The 24,575-nt window shown below is 46.6% G+C and overlaps 1 protein-coding gene across 1 annotated transcript in view; it reads left to right on the top strand.

The window, feature by feature from the left end:
• RhoGEF3 (Rho guanine nucleotide exchange factor 3) overlaps positions 1 to 24,575 on the top strand; it is a 113,393-nt gene that overhangs the window by 5,227 nt on the left and 83,591 nt on the right. Inside the window, exons 2-3 of the mRNA XM_017897914.1 lie at positions 21,608 to 21,782; positions 22,872 to 23,145. Of these exons, the coding sequence (XP_017753403.1) occupies positions 21,608 to 21,782; positions 22,872 to 23,145 (449 nt within the window). The remainder of the gene's footprint in view (positions 1 to 21,607; positions 21,783 to 22,871; positions 23,146 to 24,575) is intronic.

Here is a 24,575-nt window from a genome sequence, read left to right as displayed (position 1 = left end):
CGAGTTTTCCGCTTCCGTCGAGCGTTTTAGAATCGAGGAGAGATTCGTTCGGTCTTATCGTATGCATCGGCTGCATCTAACGAACGTAAACATCTTGCAGGGGTCGGTGTAGGTTCCCGGTTCGTTCGTTAGCTAGAATGCCGACTGCTGGCCATTCTCGGCTTTGAAGCAGCCACTGACGAACGAGAAGGAAGAGAAACGAATAAAAGGCCGTATAATATAAAAGTGGGGAGAGAAGGGGGGAAGTTTTCATCTTTCGCTCTTCTCCTGAAATCTTCCCAGAAAATCGCGCATTCTATCGCGGAGACGTTTCTTCCTTTCGGGTAAGAATGTCTTCCTTTGAGCATCGTTTTCCCGAAGAAATTTCTCTCGCGTTTTCCACCAAACTCATTGTTACCAGGTTGACTTCGCGTTCAGAGAAGAATTAGGAACGTTTGAAAAGTTTTTCATAGAAACGACGAAAAGGATAAAAATGCGCGACAGAGAAATTGCAGATGCCGCGAGATAACTGTAGGATAGGTTTTGGCAAATGCCGAGGAGGGCATTTGACTTTACGTTGCCGTTGATCAATCGGTAACTAGATAATTAATAAGTGGAATGCAGGGGCAATTTAAGCCCGTGGAACGACTGAAAGCATATTCGTCGTTTATACCAAACAAAAGAACGTAACCCCTTCATAAAGTCGGTGGGAGATCCGAGATTCCGCGGTAACGAGGGCATGGAAGAAAGATCAACAGAAATGCGATCAATAAAAGAGTTGGAGAACACATAAAGGAATTTGAAAAGCAATTTTCGTTCTATTTTACAGCGGAATATTACATCGTAAGTAGGACAAAGAAGCGGAGCAGACAAAAATGGTAACGACAATGCTAACAGAGCTATTCGCCGATTACTAATAACGAATTCGCGATCCCGGGCATTACGAGCGAGAGATAGTTGACTCGAGTCGTAATTAAGTAAAACAGAGGAAAAGAGGAAGAAAAGGGGGAGGCAGAGTTTCGCGGATAAAGTGTGAAAAGCAACGGAGGAGTGGAAAATAGATTTGTAAACGAATGGAGTAGATAGCTCGGAAGAAGGGATTGCACGGGTCTGGCAAACGGAGAAACCTGGTCCATTTTTCCCGATTAAAAAAGGACTTTCCGACGAGGCAATAAAGGGAAAAACGAAAAGAAAAAGGGGGAAAGAAGAACGGAAAGTAAAACGGAAGGAAAAACAGGGGGGCAGGTGAGAACGAGAAGGGGTTAAAGTAGCAAGCGACGATGTTAGAACTATCCAGCAGACGTCGACGGTCTGTGTGCTCCGGCCGCGGAGGCTGCGCGGAAAAATCGATAGCCAACGCCAACCGACGGCGTCGTCGTCGACGGCGGCGGCAGCGGCGGCGTTGCGGCGGCGGCGGCGGCGGCGGCGGCGGTGGCGGCGACGGCAACGGTAGCTGTGGTGGCGGTGGTGGTAGTAGTGGTGGTGGTAGTAGTGGTAGTGGTGGTGGTGGTTGCGAGTAGCGCGATAGAGTCCGATGGTGCAGTCAACGTTGGGACCGGCAGCCCAAAAGACACACGCGGACCTCACGCGTTCTCTACCCCTCCCGTCGAGCACCCCCTTCTGACACCTCTTACCCTCGAGCCGTCGTACGGCCCTGAGAGAGAACGTGCCGTGCTTCGAGCTGCTTTTTTTCCTTGGTGCACGCTCCAGTCCGCAGGCAAACGAACACAAGGAAGCCGCATATCGGCCGTGGTGCTCGTTTACCGGACGTGTAGTGGGTGTGTGATAGAAATGTAATGCTGGTGACGCGACGTGACGCGACGTGACGCGATACAACGCGGTATGACGTTTCTTTCGTTCTTTCGTCATCGTTACCTGCCTCCCTGCTGCGTTCGGATCGCGTGTGAGCCGACGATAAACGCAATGTTGTGACGCGTGACACCGCACCGGTCCGACACGGCGTTTCAACGCTCAGGGACGTTGCCTCTGTTCCTTCGCCGCCTCCTCCTCTCGCGTACACGTCCGAGCATCGATGATAAATGCTCGAGCGAACGGTAAATGTCACCCGGGAGCCGAATTTATCGATCCGCGTACACGTATCGATGGATCGGTATACGCGATAACTGTACACGTCGGAAATCGGTATGCCTCTCGCAACAACCACGCGTTCTTCCTCGTTCGCCAGGATTTTCGATCTCTGCACCGTGTCAGAGGTTCTCGCAGAAATATGACGCTACCGCTACGCGCCTTTTCGAGGACAATGACCCCGTGCACCTTGCTTCCTTCCTAGTCTGTCTGACTTCGTTGCTGGCTTAAGCGTTTTACGTTTCTTTTTCTGCCCGCTCCGTCTGCTTCGATAATCAACGTTTCTCCGACCACGCTTTATTTCCACCTATCCACCCGATCGCTATTCCATATCTCTCGTGTCGATAATTTCATTTTCTTTTTTCCTTTTCTCCCTTTTCTCCCTTTTTCCTTCCTACGGCACGCGCGATCGTTTCTCGATACGTCGCGTGGATCGTGGTCGGAAAATCTACGCGTGTAACTTTTAATCGCATTCGCCGTGTCTACGACGCGAAGTTTGCGCGATACTTTCCACAACGCCACACGGTATACGACGCTAAAGTCGTTAGTAGCGTTCCAACTAGACCGAATGCGGTTTTTGCGGTACTTCAATTTCTCTGGATATACGTGTACACTGTTATTTATAGTTCGCAATTTGTCGAAGTGCCGTTTGTCGCGTTGAAACTAAATCTCTCTTTAAACATACGCGATGACGACGGTTCATGAACGCTAGAGCTGAAACAGGATCGCGTTCTTTTTGTTTTTCCTTCTGTTACCATTGTTTGCTTTGCATAATTCCAAGCGCGATCCATTACCTGCGAGCAAATAAAAACCACCGGTACGTTTCGTTTCGACTATTCCAAATGGCTACGTTAACCTCCGGCAGACGCGATATAGTTATTTAAATAATCCCGCGATCGATGATTTTCATTCGAAATTTAATTTCGTACCTTGGTATATACGCTCCTCTATTGTCGTTTCCCTCTCTGGTTGCACGAGCATTATTAATCAGTGTTGTGGCTTACTACAATGCATTCCGACATGCATAACACTGAAATATTCTCCTTTATGTTCTCCCCTTCTTCCATCATTCTTTTACTCTGTGTCACTTCTCTGCCTCAAGAGCAATCCTCTACTCTCGTCGAGTCTACTTCAGCGTATCCCTGTGTACAGCCTAACGTAAGAATGAAAGGTTAAAGACATTACGAGCCGTAAGTTCTATACAATTATTATTTTTTCGCTCTCTCTCTCTCTCTCTATTTTTCTCTCTTTCTCTTAATAACACCATATCTCGTCGCGAGATTATCACCCTAATTTAGCTTGATCGTCACCCGAATATTTTGTCGAGTCGCGATTTTCTTCGTTACGATCTTATAAATTCGTCCATTCCGTTATCGTTTCATTTTCGTATTTGCCATTATTGCCAGAACGACCGTGGCAATCTTGCGACAATACTCCTATAACCGTACCCGCAAATTATTCCCTTTGAGTCAGCCGTGAAAGGTCGACGTTTGCCATACCGAGATACACGAAGCACCACTTTGATCATTAAATTGACTCGATGGGTCAATAGTAATTAGCACGCGAATCTTAATTCACTCGTTATCGCTGACACATTGAAATGGAAGCGTCGGATTTTCGAATATCCTAGGCTATCGATGACGATTTTATTTCGGTAATAGGCAAGACTATTAAACGCTTGGCGCTGACCTAACATCCTCGTAATATTCACCCAATTTGCGTTAACGATCCGAACAACCCGACACGGTACAGCGAGTCTTCTCACTTGCCGCACTTCCATTTTCTTCGTAAATTTCCTTCCTCGTGTACTTCATCGCGTTCTCTCTATCTCATATCGCGCGGATTATATTCACCATGGAGCTGATTACGGAATTTTTCACGATGCTTCATCCCCCGCGTATTCTCGTCTTCCGAAAAGTTGTCGCTTCCGGCCAGGTTGCGCGAATAAACCGTATTACTCGCGAATTTATGGTGTATCTTTTCCTTTGTGTTCCATCCCGGTGATTGGCTGGAATGTTTCGAATAGTTTGCGGCTGCATCGCGGCACGGAGTTTCTGGTATAGCGATCGTCGTGTGAACCGTACACCCTCGTCGATGCGTCGATATTCGAAGGAAAAACGTAGCTCGTTGCGAGATACGAAACGATTTTCGATACCGATCCTTCACCACGCGAATTATGTCGCGATTGAAGCACCATTGCGCCATTTATATCGGCCATTTTACTCTTCCGCCGAGGGATTCCGGATGATTAATCATAAACTCGTCCCTTTTCGTCTCGCAGCGTTCGCGTGTGTATCTCGAAAACGACTTTATCGAGTTTCGCCTTCGTAACCTAACTTCGTCCGTCGAGAAACACCGAGTTTTAACTTTATTTTGATCGATAACTCTTACGTATTCCCTGTATCTTCTCGAGATAAGTCGATTAAGCGTCTGGGCAAATCGAGTACGATTTAATCCCTGTTTCGAAATTAGTAAGTCAATTTCGCTCACTTCCTTCCTTCTTTTCATACTTTTTTTTCTTTTTTTCACTTTCTTCTAACACGCGCTTCGCCATAATAATAAGGTAGCAAACATTAAACCGACGGACAACGTTGAGGGCGCGATAAAATTTCGTATTCTTATGCCGAGCTTTCCTTCTTAATATTCTCCGTTACGATGTTCAAAAAAAGACATCGGGTTTTTCCTCGAGATAAGAACCTTCGTAATTTTTCTCTTCGCGTAATCTGTATTCCCGTTGCTTACACAAATAAACGTATAAAGCCCGGTGAAAGGGAAGAAGAAAATAGCCGGCTGAGCCGCGTTTCGGAAATTTTTAACAAGAAAGCGGGCATTTCAACGCGAAATAATAGCGGAATGGAAAAATTGATAGCGGAGAGAACTCGAGGACCAAGAACGCAAGTTTTTCGTGGGTTTTTCTACGGTCGATACCTTGTTATCGGAAAGCACCAGTCATCCTGATAAAACGGTATGGCGGATATCGAGATAAATTACAAAACAGAATCGCCGTTCCGACCGCTACGATTTTCGCGAGATTGTATCGCAGTGTGTTCTCCATTTTTGCTTCCGCGACAAGACGCAAGCTTCGCGTCGTAAACTGTTCGCGTCGCGAGCAAGACCGTGTCGTAAAAATGGATACGTTCGTTCCAAGAACGTACCTTCGAGCGCGTATCTTTGTCCATCCACGCGAAATATACTCAACCCTTATTTGTCCCGTTAAAGGGAGGCGAGTGGCTGGACAAAAGCGTAATTACGCGTATCAGGTGCTCGCCAATGGCTTCTTATTTCCACCCTCGACCGTCGTATATTTCCTGCCTCTTCGCTAATGCGCCCGTGTCATCGACGTACAAATTTTCAGGATAGCCCATGCGGGGATAGGAAAATGTAAATCGCGCTAGGGATTTACAGCGAAGGGCGGCTGAAAGACGCGGAAGAAAAATGTGTGCTTGACGACGTGGAAAAGCCTTTCCGGAAAATTCACTTTCTTTCCTCTTTTTCTCAAACAAGCCGGCATATTCGCTCTCGCTGCCTCTCCCATACCCTGCGGAACGTTAGACCCGAATAACTTGTCTAATGACCGACGAGCTTTGAGGATCTCGCTGCATTTCCCGCGTCGGGAGCTTGTGCTCTCGTGCTTCGTTTCTTCGGGACGTTTAAAATATGCACGTCTCGTTTGGTTCCTTCGACTTTGAGGGCGGATAGCCAGATTTTCCTCGCGAATTCGTTCCTTCCGTCTCGTTTCTCCGAGCCGCGAAACGATTTCCGTCGTCGTTCCGAACGAATTTTAAATGGAATTTTAAAACTCGAGAAGGATTAGCGGCGGGAAATATTTAGCGAGTTTAGGAGGCTCGGGGTTAGGATTATCCGGGGGGAGGGCAACGCGAACAGCGAAATCTAGAAAGAATTCGGGAAACAGGAACAGAGTTAAATCCGTGTAGCACAAGCGTTCGTGATCCCGTGACAACGGGCGAGAGTCCCCCACAGAGCAATAAAGTGCAGCTTTTCATTTTGCACTTTTTAGGGCGAGCATTCAAAGCGGAAAAAGATCGTGTCGGACTAATCCGCGATTTCTGTGTGACGCTAAAAGAGAGCAACAATGAAAATCCGGGGAACGATGCGTGTTCGAGCCTGGTCGAGAAAGCTCGTCGTCGAACCGTGTTTTTGGTAACGAGGCGTTGGTCACTTTTCTTCCTTCCCCCTTTGTACCCCTTACGCGAGTAACATTTCGCGCGTAATTTCTCGCGATAGCGGTCAAAATCGAGATCGGAAATCGTCCATCCTCCTTGCGATAATTATTTGCAATTCACGTTTCATCGTGGAAAAACGGTTCCAAGCTCGCGAGAGGCGCGCGATATTTTCGAGGACGACTGCGAGAACCGATCGTTCTTTCAATTTCTGTGATCACCAGTTCCACGCGTTGTTCGATGACGAATGCATCCCGGACGGGTCTGAAGGAACATCGGTGCTTTGCGACCGAGTGAACGGCGTTTTCGAGAATAACCGAGGATCGAGTCGCTTTTACGAAAATCTATACAAATATTTGTACGGAAATCGAACGAAAGACTGTGCTCGAAATGTGCCGCGTGAAAAGAGATAGATTTCTCGTTGGAATTCAGCCACGCGCGTTCTTGATCAAAGAAAACTGTGTCCAACGGGAGGTGCGAGTCACTCGTCGAACGGCGACGTCTAAGAGACACTGCTTTTGCTCTTAATGGAATTGTGCGCTGTTCCGAGTCCACGCGAGAAGGCATCGTGGTTTTTTGGAAAAATGGACAATGTGGTGGGAACGTGGAATTCTCGAATACCGGAAGAACGCGAAGCGTGCGAGGTAAGTGATCGAGAAATATCGACCGGTGAAATTTCACGAAAGTGTACCACGATTTCTTCTTCGAGCAAACGAAAACGATACCAACGACGACGACGACGACGACGATCGACGTCGCGAACGAAAGTCTTTCCTTTCGGCGGAGAGCTGGGAAACACGATAAATTACAAAGTTGGATAATTCCGCAACAACAACGGGGAAAAAGGAGACTCGCTTTGGCTCGAGGCAATTTTCTTCCAGTGAAAAAAGGAACGACGAACCGCCTTGACCCCGTTCTACTTTTTTTTATAACGCGTTGCACACGTTGCACAGCTTCTTTGCTAGACGTAGGCACCTAGGGAAGACGGAATCCTCCCCACCTTCGTTTCTTCTTTGCCCGTTCTTTGCCAAAAGCCTTGTCGACCTCTCGAGGGCGACGACCCGGTTATCTATTAACCAGCGGATTTATTCCTCTTTCCATGCCTTCGTTTTACTCCGAGATACTAAATGGAAGATTGTAAAAAATGTTACTCTCCCGTTCCGTGAATGAATACGAGTTCCTTGCCGCTCTTTTGGCATTAAAGCAGCGCATTGTGTTTCCGTATTTCAACCTACGGATATTTCGACCGGTATGTAAATACGTCTGCCGCAACTTGCATGATAAATAATTCATTAATTACGACGAGCAATGTACCATCGACGATACACGAACGTAGCGACTGTCGAATTCGAGGATGAAAAGAGGATCGTAAGTATTATTCGTCCTTTCGCTATTTATGCGCCAGCTTTGCTATTTCTATCCGTCTGTATTCGCGATTCGTGCATCTCGGTCCAATTCGAGACAACCTTATTCCCGACAATTGATTCCGCCATTTATTTTCGTCACGCGCGCAGAGTCATTTGCCGTGCTCCTGGACAACGCCATCCCCCGATATATTTGAACACCCTACGTGCTGGCGACGGTAATTATAAAGACAACGACGAAATTGTTAACGAAAATACGTAGGAACGGAACAAAAACAGAGTGCGAAGCGATTTATTTTGCCCGATTTATAATTGTTTACGCTCGGCAAATTCCGCGTCCACCGCGCTCGCCGCGTTCTTCCCTATGCGGAATATTCGGTATCGAATTTGCGTTTTCACCGTGGGCAAAGATTTTATCGAGCAACGATGTAGCTCCACGACAAACACCGCGTACCCGGGAAACAAATACTTATCCGTCGGAGATTTACTCTCTGGTCCTCCGTCTGCTGGACCGGTTTCCGGTCGTTGTACAGCCGCGTCGCGCCGTTAAATAATTTAGACGACCAGACTTTACCGTGCTCCATTTAGCAACTTGGAAAAACTGCGAATTAGCCGGTCATGCTTGCCGCGGTGTACGCGCATTAAATTTCGTTGAATCTTTTAACAGTTTGTTCGATGCTAAACGACGCAGATTAACGCGAGCTTCCGCTATTCACGATCTACGGCTGGAAAAGCTGCTCGTAGATACCGCGAATCGATTAGTTGCACTATTATATCGCGATAATCTAGAGGGGATGCAGGTACTATTAAATAACCTGCAACTGGCAGCTCCGCGCGATCATAGTTAGCGCGTGCAATCGTTATTGTATATACCGTCCGTCCGATCCAAATAATCGTAGGATTATTCCTACTCGTACATACCATTACGATGCTAAACAGCGTATGTTAATTAAAACCTGCATAACGATGTCCGATAATGTTGCACCTTACGCAAATTCGATATGCAAATATCGCCGAAGGAAGTTGTCATTATTACCGCTGACAGATGATGGACGAGAGCTTCTAGACTCTAGGCTAATGGTATCACGATTTCTTGAATATCCTCGCAGAGTCGTTCTAACTCAGACATAGAGAATTAGTGGCCATTCCGCGGGGCTGCGCGTCTCGTATTTTCCACGCAACGTTAAACGCGGCTAACGTAAGCGTCTATAACCTTCCTCGCTAACGTTCTCGTTCATCCAATTAAAATAATAATATCCCGTGAATCACGATGGCGGAAAAATGACTCGGAATATTATTTTCCGAATCGTTATCGTTCGCAGCGGGAATTTTCATGAAAATTTTTCACGCTCCTCTTGGCGAAGCTGTTGTAATCAGGTTTGTAATTAACAACGCAGCGTCGGAGTCCTTACCTGCGCGCTCTTACATTTTTACGCTTTAAATTGCCGGTTAAAGAAATACGCGACGAGTGGATTACGTAGAACGGACCCAACTGTGTTACCCGTAGTAACTTTAACCCCGTCTTGTTACATTTAGGGCGCGTCACGTGTTAAACGGGAGAACCTTCTACTCGGACTAATCTGAAACCGTCAGTCGGGAGATTATCTTCAACTACCTGCATCGTCGTGTCTGCTCCTGATGGTCGCTCATTCGCGGTACACGCAACTTCTCTACCTCCTGTAAATTTGTACAGCAGCTCGAAACGGAGTCGGAGTTTTCACGCGCGAAACTGTGTCGGGGTCATCCGTTGCTCTTAAACAAAGCGTGTCGATAATCACGGTACAATACGGGGCATTTCGGAGAAATGGTATCGTAGTTTTAGTTAATTAGCTCCGGGTGCAATGACCGTACCAGTGTCAACCCGGAGCTGAAAGTATTTTTGCGCCGCCAATCAGGTTAATAACGTTTCGCTCGACGATTCGCGCAGCACGGGCAAGAATCGTGTGCACAAACGTATCTGCGTCACGTGTGTACACGTACACATCTATGGGCAATCTCATTAAAGGAACCAATTGTTTCCAACTCATATTCAAAGTTGCATTCAACCGTGGATACTAGAGCGCACCATAGTTCTCCGTTTTACACGTCAATTCCTTCCACTTTCCACGAAAATGAATGGAAGGACGTCAACGACGTTGGGAAAACAAAATTATCGTCGTTGGACGATGCTTCCCCGGCGAATGGAAAACCGGTTTTTAAGCTTCCCTTTCAATTCCGTGGGTTACCGTCCCTCTGCTACCCCGTCTCTATGAAAAATTCTAGCGGCGCTCCGTTATCGCGGCGTAGGCTTACAATGTACGGTATGGGACGAACCAGGTACTTCCTTTTAGCAGTACCTGCGAATTTAATCGTTTATAAATATCGCGCGTTTCGTGGGAAAATGTAGTCCGGGAAAGGAAGATCCACGTTGGAGAAATACTCCAGGAAGATCGATAGTCCCGCGTTCATCACGGTGACTGTAACTTTCTACTCCTCCACTGTCGCGAGTCTCAAAGATTTAATTAATTCGTTCTGTCGGGGACTACTGCGCTTTTTTCCCAGCTAAAACTCTGAAGTATTTTACGATTGAACTGCTGCCTCGCCGCAAATTGTTTCTTCTCGATGGCGCTTTATCGATGCACCGGGTCAGAATGCTTTTCATCAGAGGAAACGAATAAAGGCCGTCAGAGTCGTGACGAATGCGTCTGCCATTTATGAGCCACGATATTTCAATCGATTCGGCCACGCGTCCCTTTCTGATTACCTTTTCACCATTTTTCTAGGCCATTAAAATTTCATCCCGCTCATGCGCGTTACGCCAACGCTTGCATTAGAATATTATCGTTCCGTACGGTAAATCGCTTGATAAATGATCAATGAATTTATCGCGTTATTGGGAATTACATCGCGTCGCTTGTTTATCCCGCTCGTCCGCTTATATTTCATTTAGACGTTTAACGAGCTCCATGGAGTTCGTTCGTCACTGGTATTTATAGATTCATGGCAGTATTAATTTTACATTTGGAATCTTCCTTGGTCGTTAAATAACCGTGCACCCCGGTACATTCGAATGGAAATACATCGAGCGACGCGATATAAATCAACGCGAATTCCGCCGATAGGGCAGTTGAACGTTAAAAGTTAAGCGTTAACGTCGTTTCAGTTGCCCGATCATTATACGCGTAAACGTTTGAATAGCCGGCTCTCACCTTTGTCGAGTATTCCTTACAAGTCCAGACATAACCAATTTCAATTATACCGGGTAATCTTGCTCGCCGCGAGTCTCCAGTTACCGCCAACAGTGCAAACTTGCATACAAAGCTCGCAACATGGGATCGTCATAGCGCGACGTGTCGTTTCACGAAGACGTATCGCAGAGGGTGTGGAATTATGAAACTTCCCTCCTCTCTGACACTCGATGAGCGCGAATCGAATATTCTCCTTTGTCCAAGACCTTTCGCCGATGCAGCTTTTTCCTGCGTCAAACTCGCGCCAAACTCGCTATTTGTATTCGTTTAATATCACCGTTTTCCGTTATTACTTTTTTCATTTCCAGCTCCGCGGAAACGAGCGTTCCTCCGAAACGTTAAAGCACATCCGCGTTTCCCATAATCGCGTAAAAACTTGCTCTCTTTGTGCCCGTAATGCATTTTAATACACTCGCGCCATCCCTCTCTGTTAATTTCGTAATTTCACATTTATTTCGCGCTCCCGTGAAATTTTCCGTCTAGTAATAAGGTCACGTGGTGCTCGTAATAAAAACTGCCTTCGATACTCGGCCTGTGTTTCCAACAATCCTCGAGATAGTCGAAAATGATCGACCATTTACAGCGAGCAGTCGGACACGCGTTCACCGAATTCGTTGATACCGATTTTCGTCTCGATGTTTTAATTTTCACGAATTTTTATTCGAATTTTGCTCGTTCGTCTATGTGGTACACCATGAGGTTGTAAATTCTTGCAACGTTCCAGTTCGCGTACGTTAATATACCTCTAGCTAGCGACGAGCTGTCTATACTCGTCTACATCGCTCTAACCCCTAAGCTTTTCTCACTTCGAACATCTTACGAGTGCCGACGTTCGCGTAATTACATGCACGACGTGCACGTGTTAAGGTAGAAACAATTTTCTTCCTCGATTACTTGCAATAATTTCGCTACTCGTTATCCTCGCCCGGAGCTTTGCGCCGAATGCAACGGCGATGCTCGGTATTGAACAATTCGTACCGAGCGCTAAGGAAACTTCGCTTCCAGCAGCATACGTTCGTGGAATATTAAGGAGGATTCGCGTATTAATTCTCAAAGGAATCAGCAGCGGAATTTCAAAGTTAGCCGAAATTCCGGCTCTACCCCGTGGTAATTTAGCAGATTATTTTTCATCGGAGCGGATTATCGCTTCGTCGGGATAATCCTTTTGCGAATAAATCTTTCATGACGAATCGATGATACGCGCAGGCGAAATCTCGCATCAACGTTCGGTCCAGATAACGATAACGTGCCTGCAAGAAAAAAGGACGGAAAGAAATTATCTTCGGCGAAGATCGATCCTCGAGATCGTTCGAAAAGTTGTCGCGTAACGAGAAAGCAACGTCTTTGAAAGGTTGTACGAAAGTGGCAAAGAATGCCTGTAACGTTTCGTTGGCGAGGAAGGTTTTCTGCAAGGCAAGAAGACAGGGTTGACAGGCGAGGGGGGGTTGATAATTCTGTTTTCATCTTTAATTTCTTTTATGAAGCGTCAAAAGACCTGCCAATTCCCGGTTTAACGAAGCTAAACTTATGACAGGGTCGTGATGGGCCACTGAGCGTGGAGGAGATATGTACGGCGCAACGAAGAAAATTGATTTACGATAACCCGACAGTGCCGATGGGGCTCCCGTATCGGATATTGCGCGACACGATTTTCACGGATAGAAAGCCCTGTTGCTGGTCACGAACGGAAGCACAAGGAACATTAGGCGCCGATAATGTCTACGAATCCGAACGGCTCCGTTTCATTTTTCTTCCCCGTCTCGCGCTATTTGTTATCGCGCCGAATTTCATTTACGACCCTCGCGGTGATCGCCGATTTGGAAATTCGATACCGGCACTTCCTTTCCCTCGCTTCTTTATTTCCCAACCCTCTCGCGGACTTCGCTACCCTTCCGCGGAAACTTTTCCCTCGGATCGATCTCCGCCTTCTTCCTTCCTCTTTCTTAATTCGCCGCTGCGACCGGCACACGTATCGTTTCTCGATCGATCGTAACTTCACGAATTCGCGTGGTTCTTCGTTGTTCCAAAAATTCCCGACGGAATCTCGGGAAATTCGCAGTTCCTCGGAATTCCCTGCATATGCGTCTCGATATTTTTTCTCGATTTGCAATTTCCAGAATAAACACGTTTCCGGCGTATGCGTGGCACTTCGCGGGAAGATTTCGCAAGTTCGCCCGGCACTATCCGAGAAATGCAATGGCACGAATGCAACGAGTCGTTGGACTGCAACAGAGATGCGCGAACGTTGAAAGTTTCGGAGCGAATTCGCAGTATTCGGTTGGCGTACGTTTAGTCGACGATATGGCAGTTGCTCATGCTAGTTCTATCAACAATTCGACGATATTACGAAGTTCTGTCCCATCTCGTTCGAAGTCACGCGGAACGGGAGCAGTGTCAAAATTTAAAAGCGTCCCTTCTGTTTGAAATATTCGCTGCCCGCGACTATTCTACCGCGTAAGTCGATTTAATATCTGCCGCCATTGTCGCCCGTTCAAAAAGTGTCTGCACGCGGAACCGGAGATAAATTTTTACGCTCCGCGGTATTTAAATTGAAACGGTAATAAATTGGCCGGCGTTGTATCGCATTGACGCGTTACGTAATGAAATTCTGCCCCTTTATTTCAATTTCCACCCCGTAAATTCTTGCGCCGTTATTAAGTATATACCGATCTCGAGTCGCTCGACCAGACAAACGTAACACGGTGCCAACATCGAATTTCCTCATTCGCGTAGGATCGCTTAATATTTGTCTAATGGAGTAATTCCGCGATGGTTAATAACTAGCTTCGGGCAAGGTATCCAGCTGATAACTACTTCTTAACCGTATATCTTCTTATAAGTCGGCGTAAGTTGCGCGTAAAGTCTGCTCTCGGGGTATCAGCTTCCCGCAGGTGTCGTCGAAGACACCGGCGAGACTAAATCGACGTGCCCGAAGTTCACGGTGGATATCAGCGACTAAAACAACCGCGTGCATACGAGCCGTCCATTTTAAGCTTGTACGTTTGTATCTCGACAGCTCGTACTCGCTCGCTGGAAATGGTTCTCGCATCGACCGATACGTCTGGATACTAACGCGCCGCGGTTCGCTGCTCTCATCGGGCAACCTATACCGCGGAACGCGGTAATCCATATTTGACGAGTTATACGCTTCCTTAAATTATATTCCACCGGGCCCCCTTAAACGTGCCGAACTATTTCCGCGAATTTATCGCTGTCCGTTCCATCGGGTCGGAACCGCGTCTACACGGTTTGTATTATGTAACAGAGAGGAATCGACTTGACACCCCGCACAGGTGAAATTTACGACATCGCTCGAGTCTGGGAAAGAATACCGTGGGACGTGACTAGATTCGACCGATCGAATCGTTTCATCTACCGGGCAGAGACTATCGCGTTAATTATCCACCCGTTGAAAGTCTAATTCGTTACGACGATTTCTCTCCGTTTCGAGAGTCGGCCAGGTGAGAGATAGAATCGAAGGAACGACGATCTCCTTTCCTCAACCCCTTGACTACGGTAGACTTTGGTACGCAGCGGCCGTATCATACGATAGGAATTGAGATACGATGTCCGCCATTTTTGCGAAAACGAGCGTCCCCCGTGTCAGAAAGCCAAACTACGCCGAGCGCCTATAGCCGTCCCCCGTGCCACAAATGCAAAATTTCTAGGCGACCATAGACGTCCTCCGTGTCACGAACGCAAAATTTTTAAGCACCTATGGGCGCCCTCCATGTCGCAAATCCAAAATTTTTAAGGGCCTATAGGCGTCCTCCGTGCCACAAATGCAAAATTTCTAGGCGACCATAGGCGTCCTCCGTGTTACGAACGCAAAATTTCTAAGCACCTATAGGTGCCCACAGTAGCCAAGGGGTTAACAAGGACATCTGAACCGATTCATGGAGAACGGTCGTTTTATCCCTTATCTAGGAGCACTCTTCGAGATTTTTGCCATAGCCCGCGAGAAGAAAACGCGCGGAAGTGGAGAACGGTCGAAAGTTGGTCCGGGTATCCGAGCTCTTGCCTCGAATGCTTCGAGTACCTTTTTCCAGGATAATTGAAAATCTACTCCTGCGGTTTTTCCGTCGTTGTCGAAGTGCTTTCGCTTCTTTTCCCTTCGTCCTCTTCCCCTCTCTTTCTCCCTCTCTCTCTCTCTCTCTCTCTCTTGGTTCGGTACTCGAAAACGCGAATTATGCATGCATCCCGTCCTCGGTGACGGCACTCGACGCAACGTAGAAAGACCCGTGCCATCCGCGCATTATGATATAACGAAACATCGAATTTCATATCGAATATATTTCGCCACGACGACGCGACGTGCCGGTGAATCAACGGCGAATGAAATTTTAATAAAATTTGCATTTAACTTGGACGTTCTCGTCTCCTCGAGTGATTTCGCGTTGCCTCTCGCAACCCGGTTCTCATATACGCTAAAATTTCGCGGCAACGGAAGGGGATGAACGGGTTATTATAGTCGAAGACAACGATCGAACTAGCCAATATACGATTGTTCCGGAGGACTTGATTGAAAAATGCCGGTCGATACCGTTCGTTCCACTATGAACCGTCCGATATTATGCCCGATACAAAGTTTTATGGTTTGCCGTGCATTCCATGGGGAAATCATCCGGGAAATTGCACAACGGAATTTCAGGCAACTTGAAGCCGCTATCAACGTGATATCGCATAGAGGATTTGTCGGGTTACGTGATTAATTAATCTCTCAGACGGTAGAAGAAGGATTACCAAGATCGATCATTAATATTATCTGTATCCTGTCGCACGTACATCTGTCATGCAGCGGCATTTCCTCCTATGGCTCGTTACGCTGGATTACAAGTTTTAGCCAACTGTTTAAACTTTCAGTCGACGCTTAAATATATCGGATAACTAACGAACTCTATTATATTCGAATACGCTTTTCGTCGTACCGCGATTACATAACGCGAGCGGCACTTGTTATTTCATCCCATTCGTCTCGTTACGAAACTCGCGATTGCGCGATTCACCGGCAGGATAGGGGAAATAAAAACGGGGGAAAAAATGGGGAAAGGAAAGAGAAAAAGCGAAGAAATATCCGCAAAGCCCGAAACCGGGAGGGTTGATGAACGTTGAACGGTGAAATCGTACGGGGAGGGTGAACCAGGAAAATTTCCATGGCGTACCGAAAACACGACACAATAGCGTGACCCTCGAAAATCCGACGTAATTCGACGATGGCCGTAGCCTTAAGAGCTTTCGAGCGGGCCGTTACCGTCTTCACCAGCGTTTTCCTCTCTTCGGGGTCCAGATAACCACGCGATGTTGACTCAACGCGGTCCCCGTTGTATTTATCTGGCTAGGAACACGAGAGCTAGCGGATAATGCCTACGTTGTGCGTGTTCGCTTGGAATATTGCGCTCATTTATATGCTAGGCTTACCGGCTATATATCCAAGCCGCGAGTACGCGGATTCGCCACCGTCCGTATCGTCGGGACGCTGAAAGTCTCGGAAAGTGCCGCTTGCCCGTTGAGACCACGTTCTTCCCGGAATGTTTGAAAAATCGCCGAGTTCTCGCGAGTACGCGTAATAATCGAGCACGCAACGAGAGGCGTGTGTGGGAAGGATTAAACGTTGCATGAACTTCGATCGGTCGACAGTGGGGAAAAATAGGTCGCTGCCATGAATTTTCGCTCGAACATTCGTTTGCCTACCGTTAAAATATTTGTCATGTGCACGTGCTCGTGGCTGTTTACTTGTAAAGCGTATTAAAGTCCTAACGAGCACTAGCTTTTAAAACGGAACTCGATTTTGGCCGGATGAAAACGCTAATTCGTGGAAAAAACGATACGGTAATTCAATTTGCCGCGGCTATGCGAACAGGGAAAAGTTCAGCGTGTATATGCAATAACAAAAGGCAGTACGTTCCGAATGCGCGTGCTGTAATAACGATTCGTGCTCTTTTCATTTCCTACTCGTTGCTCTGAGATACACCGTGAACTTCGCTTCATTTAAATCGATCTAGATTTGATTTAATTACGATTCGAGATAGAATGGCTGCTCGAAAAAGCTGATACGGATAGGACCTATTTCGCATTTCATTGTGCTCATGCATAACATGAAAATAACGCGTACGCGTGAGTTGCCGTTTCGTCATTAACAAAGCGACGTTGTCGACTGCGTACAAAAATCCAAGAGAATTGTAGTTATTCGATATACAGCAGATCAATTTGCAATAGTTGTTCCAAGAATACCCGCACGGAGAACAAATTGCAGAATGGAACAACGAAGGAGCAGAATCGAGCAATTGCGCGTAAAAGTTCGAACGTTCTGCAACGATACATCCCATTATATCGTTACCGTTGTATGGATGTGCTACCGGCAATGATCGTTATCGGTTTCCGATAAAAAAATACCAACGGAAAAGGCACGCGTGATGTTAAGAAATTCGAACGATGATACCTGACCGAACTCGACGAATCGGAAGTTGCGTGCACCTCTGTTGGAAGCTCTAGGGACTCGAGGGCTTCGTGGATCGGGGGTTCGTAGAATTCTTCCCGTACAGCGGCCCGTACGCGATCAGGGACTCGAAGATCTGAAATTTCATAAGCGAGAACTGCTAAGGGATCGTGGGACCTATTCCAGACTATCCCGAAATCGTAAAATCCCTACGACAGCGAAGCAGCCGTACGAGTCGTCTCAAACTATTTCGAGAACGTCGGAGTTCGGGCTGCGAGTGTCGGGAATTGTAAAATTTGCAGGCCATCCTGGAATTCCGAGACTTTGAACCCATGGAATCTGGGATCACGGAACCCGTGACAAGATCCCAAAATTTCGAATCGACTAGTCTGAGTCCACTATTACGAGTAGCAGGGTTCATCGTGGACTGTTTCGAAATTAGGAGACCATTCCGGAAATACCCCTTAGGGTTGGAGCTTATGGAGTTCGAGGTGTTACCATAGCGGGATAGTTTGGAGTACACCAGGTAATTTTGGGGTGGCCTGGAGCAGATCTACAGTGGCTCGAGTCTGATCCTGCGATATTGGATCGTCCGTGTTGGCTTCCAGAAATAGGGATTCCAAGGTCCGTGACTTTTCGATCATTCTAAGCCCACGGAGTTCAGAGTGCCACAAATTCTAAGACTTTAAGGAGTTTAGGCTCGCGTTCTTTTCGAGGCATATCGAGTTGTACACGTGATCCATACCGAGCTATAGAATCACTGCGCCTGTAGTACTGCAATTCGATTTACAGCTGAGATCGATCGGATGGTATTCGTAGGCTATGGTCACTGGGATTTAACATACCGAGTCAACGATACAACGCTTAAATATTTTCAAGCAATTTCATTCGTATTCTATAAAAAATCGTGAATAACGTAGAAGTCTGAACGATTTATGAACATGATCGACGTGAATTTTTTAACGATGCAAAGAGTGCAACTATACTCCATCTGCTGGTAATATGCATGATACAGATGCAGTTGGCTTCTGCAAATTGTTTTGGGATCGTTGTTAATATTCACATGTAAAAAAGAAATAATTTAATCGATTATGTTATTCCTATTTGGGGATTATAATGCTTGGATATTCGTAAAACCGCAATACTGCGAAATGTTCATAAATCACGGAAACGACAGTCATTAAGTACAGTTATCCGCATATAAAATTAGTTCGATTTTCAATTAACACAATTTTAATGGTATTTCTCACGTGCCAGGTTCATTGAGTCGTCTATTTGCATATTTCACGCCAAATGTCGAGCAATTTTAGAAACTGCGTCGTTCAATTAATTAGTTTGCTTATCGTCGGTCATTTCGCGGGACAACCTATGTTTGCAAAATTTGCATTTCAAGCATTTTTATTTCCGCATAAATACGAAGCTTTAATACGATCCAATCACGAGAGGAGGAATAATCTTGCAAAAAGGTTTGAATCAGCTTGTTAATATGAATTCGTATTCACAATGGAGCAATAAGTCAACGACGACGAGAATGATCGCAGACTTCTTTTCCTCTTTTTCCTCGAGTAGGTAACCATAAATCTTGATCAAGCGACTCGAAGCACCTGTTTGGATCGCGTAGTTTTCGTTTTGAAAGTCCGCACTGCGTGTGACTCGTAAATTCCAATGAGAATTTTGCAATTTATGGAGTGGCTCGACCGACCGCGAACGTGTTCCGCGATTCCAGTTCAGAAACACGCAGAAATCTCCGTTTTTACCGCGATAATAACCGCGCAATTTGTTTACCGATTTATTTGCTCTCGCGAAACGCTGTTACTTGGACCGATTTCGCGGTTCCACAAATTCGTCGAACTCTCCGACGAGATTATCCGGAAAGCTTGATTATCTCGTGCTAATTTAGTAATTTCTAGGATTAATATTCAATATGCATTTCCGCGTATAGCCGAAATTATCGCCGCGTGGTTCGCGAGAGGCTGTGAAAGCGAAAAGAATTTCGAATTTCGAAAACGCAATTAATCCTCGATATAGGAAACAATATTGTCTTCGATGCATTTTAATTGAGCTATTATCCCCGAGGATCGTATAAAGTATACCGCTCTACCATCAAAGACGTTTTCCTTCCTTGACAGTTTATAACATAACGCAAATATAACGCGAAGGGGTTAACGCAGCTATTCCTAATCCTAGGATTCTTGCTTGTTCCGACCTATACGTCAATAATGAAAATGGAACGAGTCTGGGAACACTCGTCGAGAGAACTTCGATGATGCTTTCCCTAAAGTAGAATTATCGAAACGTCGCGAATCTTTCATCTCCGTGTCTCATTCGCGGTCGAAGTTTGTAATTTGCATGCGGGGGTGGGCGGACGGGAAAGATTTCGTTTCGCGTCTTTCCTCGTATAACTTATCGGTGTAAAATTCGCGAATACTCGAGGAAGAAGGAAATAAAAGAAAAAATCTCGGTTGCAGGTGAAATATTGCCATACCGAACGGGGAAATATTTCGTAATATTTGACCGGGTATAAATTTTGCGTTATAGAATTTTTTTCGTCAAATAATAACGTATGCCATCAATGTTGGCAGTATACGCGATGGAAGAATAAACTAACCGTGTTATTTACCGAAGTTATGAAAGGTTAGACATTCAATTTTCACGTCGTATAAATATCGAAAAATTTCGTATCGATTAAAACGGAAATTGAATTTTAATTTCATGGTTCTTGGAAACGAACGTTTGCGTTGGCACTCGCGAGTCTTGGAAAAAATGATCGATAAATTAATAGCGATACATCGAAGGCAAATAACGCAGTTTACGTATAGTTTGGTCGTGAAGCTCGATAAATGGGCAACGTTGCTTTCATGGCGTCCTGCGATTCCGCCAGTTTCGCGTTAATTTCCGACAATTGAAATTTCGCGAAAAAATGGCTTCGAGCTGATATCGTGTTTTCGTTAACTCGTTATTTTCATAGCAAACTATCCTGCCGATATGGTCGGGCGTGGGAAACTTTCGCCGATATCCGACGCTATAACGAGGTTCATTATCGTCAAACAACCGACGCAAAAGGGCACCGCAAATATTCATAAATTACGAGGAAGAAATATACGGCGCTCTCTCTTTTTTATTTTTCTTCTTTTTCCTTCATTCGAATAAATTAAATACCATTGATAAAAATCATTCGCGTTACTTCGTGGAAGCTCCGCGCAAAGCACCTCCGCTCGAAACAATCGACGATACGATTTAACGCCACGTAACAACAAACTAATTAACCGATCGATGGTTTTATCGAATGGAATGTTCAGGGACGATTTGTAATGGAAATAAAAAAGCGGAGATTCATAGCTCTCTGTACGTGATGGAAAATCGTTTCGACCTAAAGGACAAAAAGGAACGCTTATAGAGGCGATACAGTGCTGAAACAATGCCGCAAGTTTTTAACAGCGAAGCAGAGTGAGAGAGAGAGAGAGAGAGAGCGAGAGAAAGAGAGAGAGGGAAAAAACACATTTTCGGTCCTATTTGCCAAGACTTTTTCCACTAGTCCCGCTTCAAAGAGGAATAAAAGCATGGCGGGCGCGGTGTCAGTAGTAAATTCTTTTCCTGATCCGACACGAGCCCCGAGAGGAGAATCCACAGGCCGATAATTACGATCTAGTGCTGCCTCTAAAAACTAAACGCCATAAGCGGCGAACATCGGGAAAATCGTACCTACCGGAAATGCAATGCGAGCACGTTTTACGCTAACGGCGATGTACGAATTTCCTCGGTGGTATTAACAATATTTCCTCGTTATCTGGAATAACGGCGCGGTTAACCGGTAAATCGTAAAGCGAGAAACCAAAAGCAACACTCGAACGCGTTTAAACGTTCGTTAAATTTCGCACGTGAAATTTCTCCATTTTCGACAGCTTCGTCGTCGCGTTCTTAACTCCCGAGTGGGGAGAAACGGCATTAAAACCGCGGCAGGTTTCTCGTTCGAAACCAATTAACTCGCACAAAATTGCGGGAAGATGGAATTAAACCGGTAAAAATGGACGCGTGGCAGTGAAATCGCGAAAAAGAGAGTTACGTAAAATCGACGTGGACGACGGTGTCCCGGTGTTGCGGAAGAATGGCAGAATCGGAGACATTTGGCAACGGAATTTATCCTCTGTCGGGTTCTCGTCGGTGTTAAAGCGGATTAACGCGTTGTTTCAGCCTTTTAATTCCCCCTTGCGTCCCCTTTAGCCGACGTTTCATCGAATTTCCGCGTTGCCGATATATCGTCGCGACGATCGCGCGAAACGATCGCGTTTTTCTCCCAGAGCGATATTACAACGAGCTTCTTTATTTCGATTGCAGGATGCTGGAACGACAGGATTCCACTTGCACCGGTTAAAATGAATCGCAGGGAGGACCCGCTGTTGCGGCAGCATCGCAACCGCTTGCTGCAATTAGCAGAGGTGACAAACATCAAGCCTGGCCGTGGCAGCGGGAAAAGACGAGGCCAGAGACAGTCGCACGGTTTCGGACCCAGGTCAGACAACAAAAGTGCCGTAATTATAACAACGCGCGTTACAACGGCGCGTATCCCCGTGCAGAGGATATCGGATCGTTACGTTCGTTCCGTGTCCGATTCCGCGTAAATGCCAAAGAGCAGAGCGATTTTTGATATTCAATCGGGAGCCGCAGGCTGAATCGCGTAATTATGATAATAAGCCGAGCCGATACTAATCGCAGATAATAGGGCAATTTGCTTTTAAAATTTATACGACACGCGATACACAAGCGTGACGTTTGTTTCGTAATCGACTGCCCGCCGTTGAACCGCCTCTTGCCTTTGACATTTTCCGACATTTTTTAAAGCCGAGTATGAAACTAGCGCTGAAAGAGGGTAGAAATTACGACGGTAACGGCCCTCGAGAAAAAACCGTTTCTATGTATCGAACATTTCTCCTCGTCTCGTTCATATATTCGTCTTGGTTACAGCCTCGACTACGATAGATCTCGCCCTGGTCTGCCGTCGACATTTTTATTACCGGCCGACCGTTTCCACCCTGCCTTCTCTCTCCCTCTCCGTTCCTCCTCCCTTCCTTTTTAATCGTTTTCGACGTATTATGACGAGGAGAAGAGGAAATCTCGGACGAAAATATCAGGAGACAGTAAACTATCCGTGGCTTTCAGTGGGCTTGCATAATTAACCCTTTTAAGCCGGCATTACACGTGTCGACGTGCTGCGACATTGCATTCATCGTGCATTTCACTGATCCGCCTTCTGCCCCTTCTTTGTTCCTCCCTCTCTTTTGTTCCCGCCGCGTTGTTTCTGCTTTTTCACGTTTCTGCCCACCCTCTCTCCGCGTCCCTTGACGAAATTCTTTTCACGCGAAAAAAAATCTCCGCACCCCCGAGACGGGAACAGTCCTCGAGGAGGGACCCGTGAGCTCGTAGCCTCGATAAATATTAACATTCCGCGGTGCCGATCCTCTCGTGAGGTGGAACCAGTTCGGAGGATTTTCCCTCGCAAACAACGAAAACGAGAAACGACGTCGACGACGAGGGGAACGCGAGATCGTATCGCGATGCGAGAATTGGCGGAAAAAGGAAACGGTTTTTCGCACTGTTACAGCAATGGCGGACCGAGCGGCGGAGGCCGTGTCACCCTGCAGGATATCGTGAGGAGCGATCCTGGATACACGCCAAACATCGAGCATTTAGTTTTTCCGGAGCGCAAGAGCAGCAACCCGAATTTGGCGAAAACCAGCGACGATGCTCCGGCGAACAAATCCAAGTCGAACGCCACCAGCTCGGGCAGATCCAGGCTCGCGGAAGTGTTCTCCAGGCATTACTCCAGGGGCTCCTCGCAGGACTCTTCGGTCACGTCCAGGAAGAATCACTTGAACGTAAGTGTCCCGTAATTTTCTTTCCATCGTACGTGTCGTTTTTCCTCGTCGATTCTGCGATGATTCGGGGCACCGGAGGAGAACAGAGTTTCGTCGTGGAAATAAATTCGATTTACAGCGGTCGAATTATCCTCTCGACCTAGATACTCCGCTCGATTTCTATCCTGTTCGAGACGCGTGGTCATTTCGATTTTTCCACGCTGGGTAAACAACCGAGTTGCCGAAAGAAGCGGGACGCGCGTGCGATAAAACGCGTTACGGCGACCTCGATTTCTTCGTCTTTCTTATCAGAGGCGCCGATTTTGTGCAGTGGCGACAAGTGACGAAGAAAGAGAGAGAGAGGAAAGGAGAGAGAAGGTACAGGTCATGATTAATCGGCGAGAATCTGATCGACGGCGCTCCGGAGCGATAAGTTCTCCTTTCTCCGGTCTGCCTCGGCTCCTCTCGATTCTCGACGGATCGCCGAGCGAAGACGGGTTTCTTCGGCGTAGCACACGACGAAAATAAAAATACTTTCATCGAAGGAGTTGCGTAGCCAGTCTCTCGCACCTCGTCCGTATTTGGAAGTAGAAACAGCGGCGGCCTGTGTTGCTCGAAGCCGTGAGTTTAGTTCGTCTCGCGTTGCGACGCGCCTCCACGCCGACACGGGCTCGTCGCGACCACTTCCACCATACTTTTATGCAATCTCCGCGAATACAGGTCTGATTTTTCGCTTCGACGTATCAGTTCGCGTCGAAAGACGCTCGCGATTTTTCTTCCCGTCGTTATAAAGACGAACCAAGCCTGAATCTCGTTTCGCGACCAATCTTCTTAAACGGTTTTTCAATTTGTTTCTCCCTCTTTACCTCTCTTTCTTTATTCCGCGCCGGGTATCCGTTGTCGGGAACGGAAGGGTAGGCTTTCGCTTTCAAAGGTGCGAGGAAATGGCGAAACGGAAAAAGCGTTCCCGCTGAGAGGCGAGTATATAGCGGGGAATAACTCGGGTTAAATTTTGATCGCGCTTAAGCGGATGAAAAGGCTGGAATTATTAGACGAAGAATCGCGACGAAGGTATAAACCTTATTTACGAAGTTCATAGAAAGCTCCTCGTTCGGAGTTGGTTAATTACACGTAAGAGGAAAGCGATTATGCGGTAATATCGTTCCGGATAAGTGGTCTTCCTGTTAGAAGGCCGCAGTCGCGGAGCGAGCCATGTTCGGTGGGTAGAATCGGAAGAATGCGACGGGGGGAGGCAACGAATGCGATTAACCGAGGTAAAAATGGGCAATAAACCCTCTCCTCTCGATATTCTACGAATCTTAAGGAATTCTATGGCGATTTCCGCGAACCGATCATCGAATCTCGAATTCCCCTGTCGAAGAACGCGAATTCTCTATCGGCATCGGGAATACTAACCCGCGGTTCATCGAAGAAGACGGACAAAAGGAGCG

Source organism: Eufriesea mexicana, unplaced genomic scaffold (genome assembly GCF_001483705.2).
Source record: "Eufriesea mexicana isolate 0111107269 unplaced genomic scaffold, ASM148370v2 scaffold596, whole genome shotgun sequence".
NCBI lineage: Eukaryota > Metazoa > Arthropoda > Insecta > Hymenoptera > Apidae > Eufriesea > Eufriesea mexicana.
Note: the sequence above shows the minus strand (reverse complement) of the source record. Positions and strands in the feature narration are given on the sequence as shown.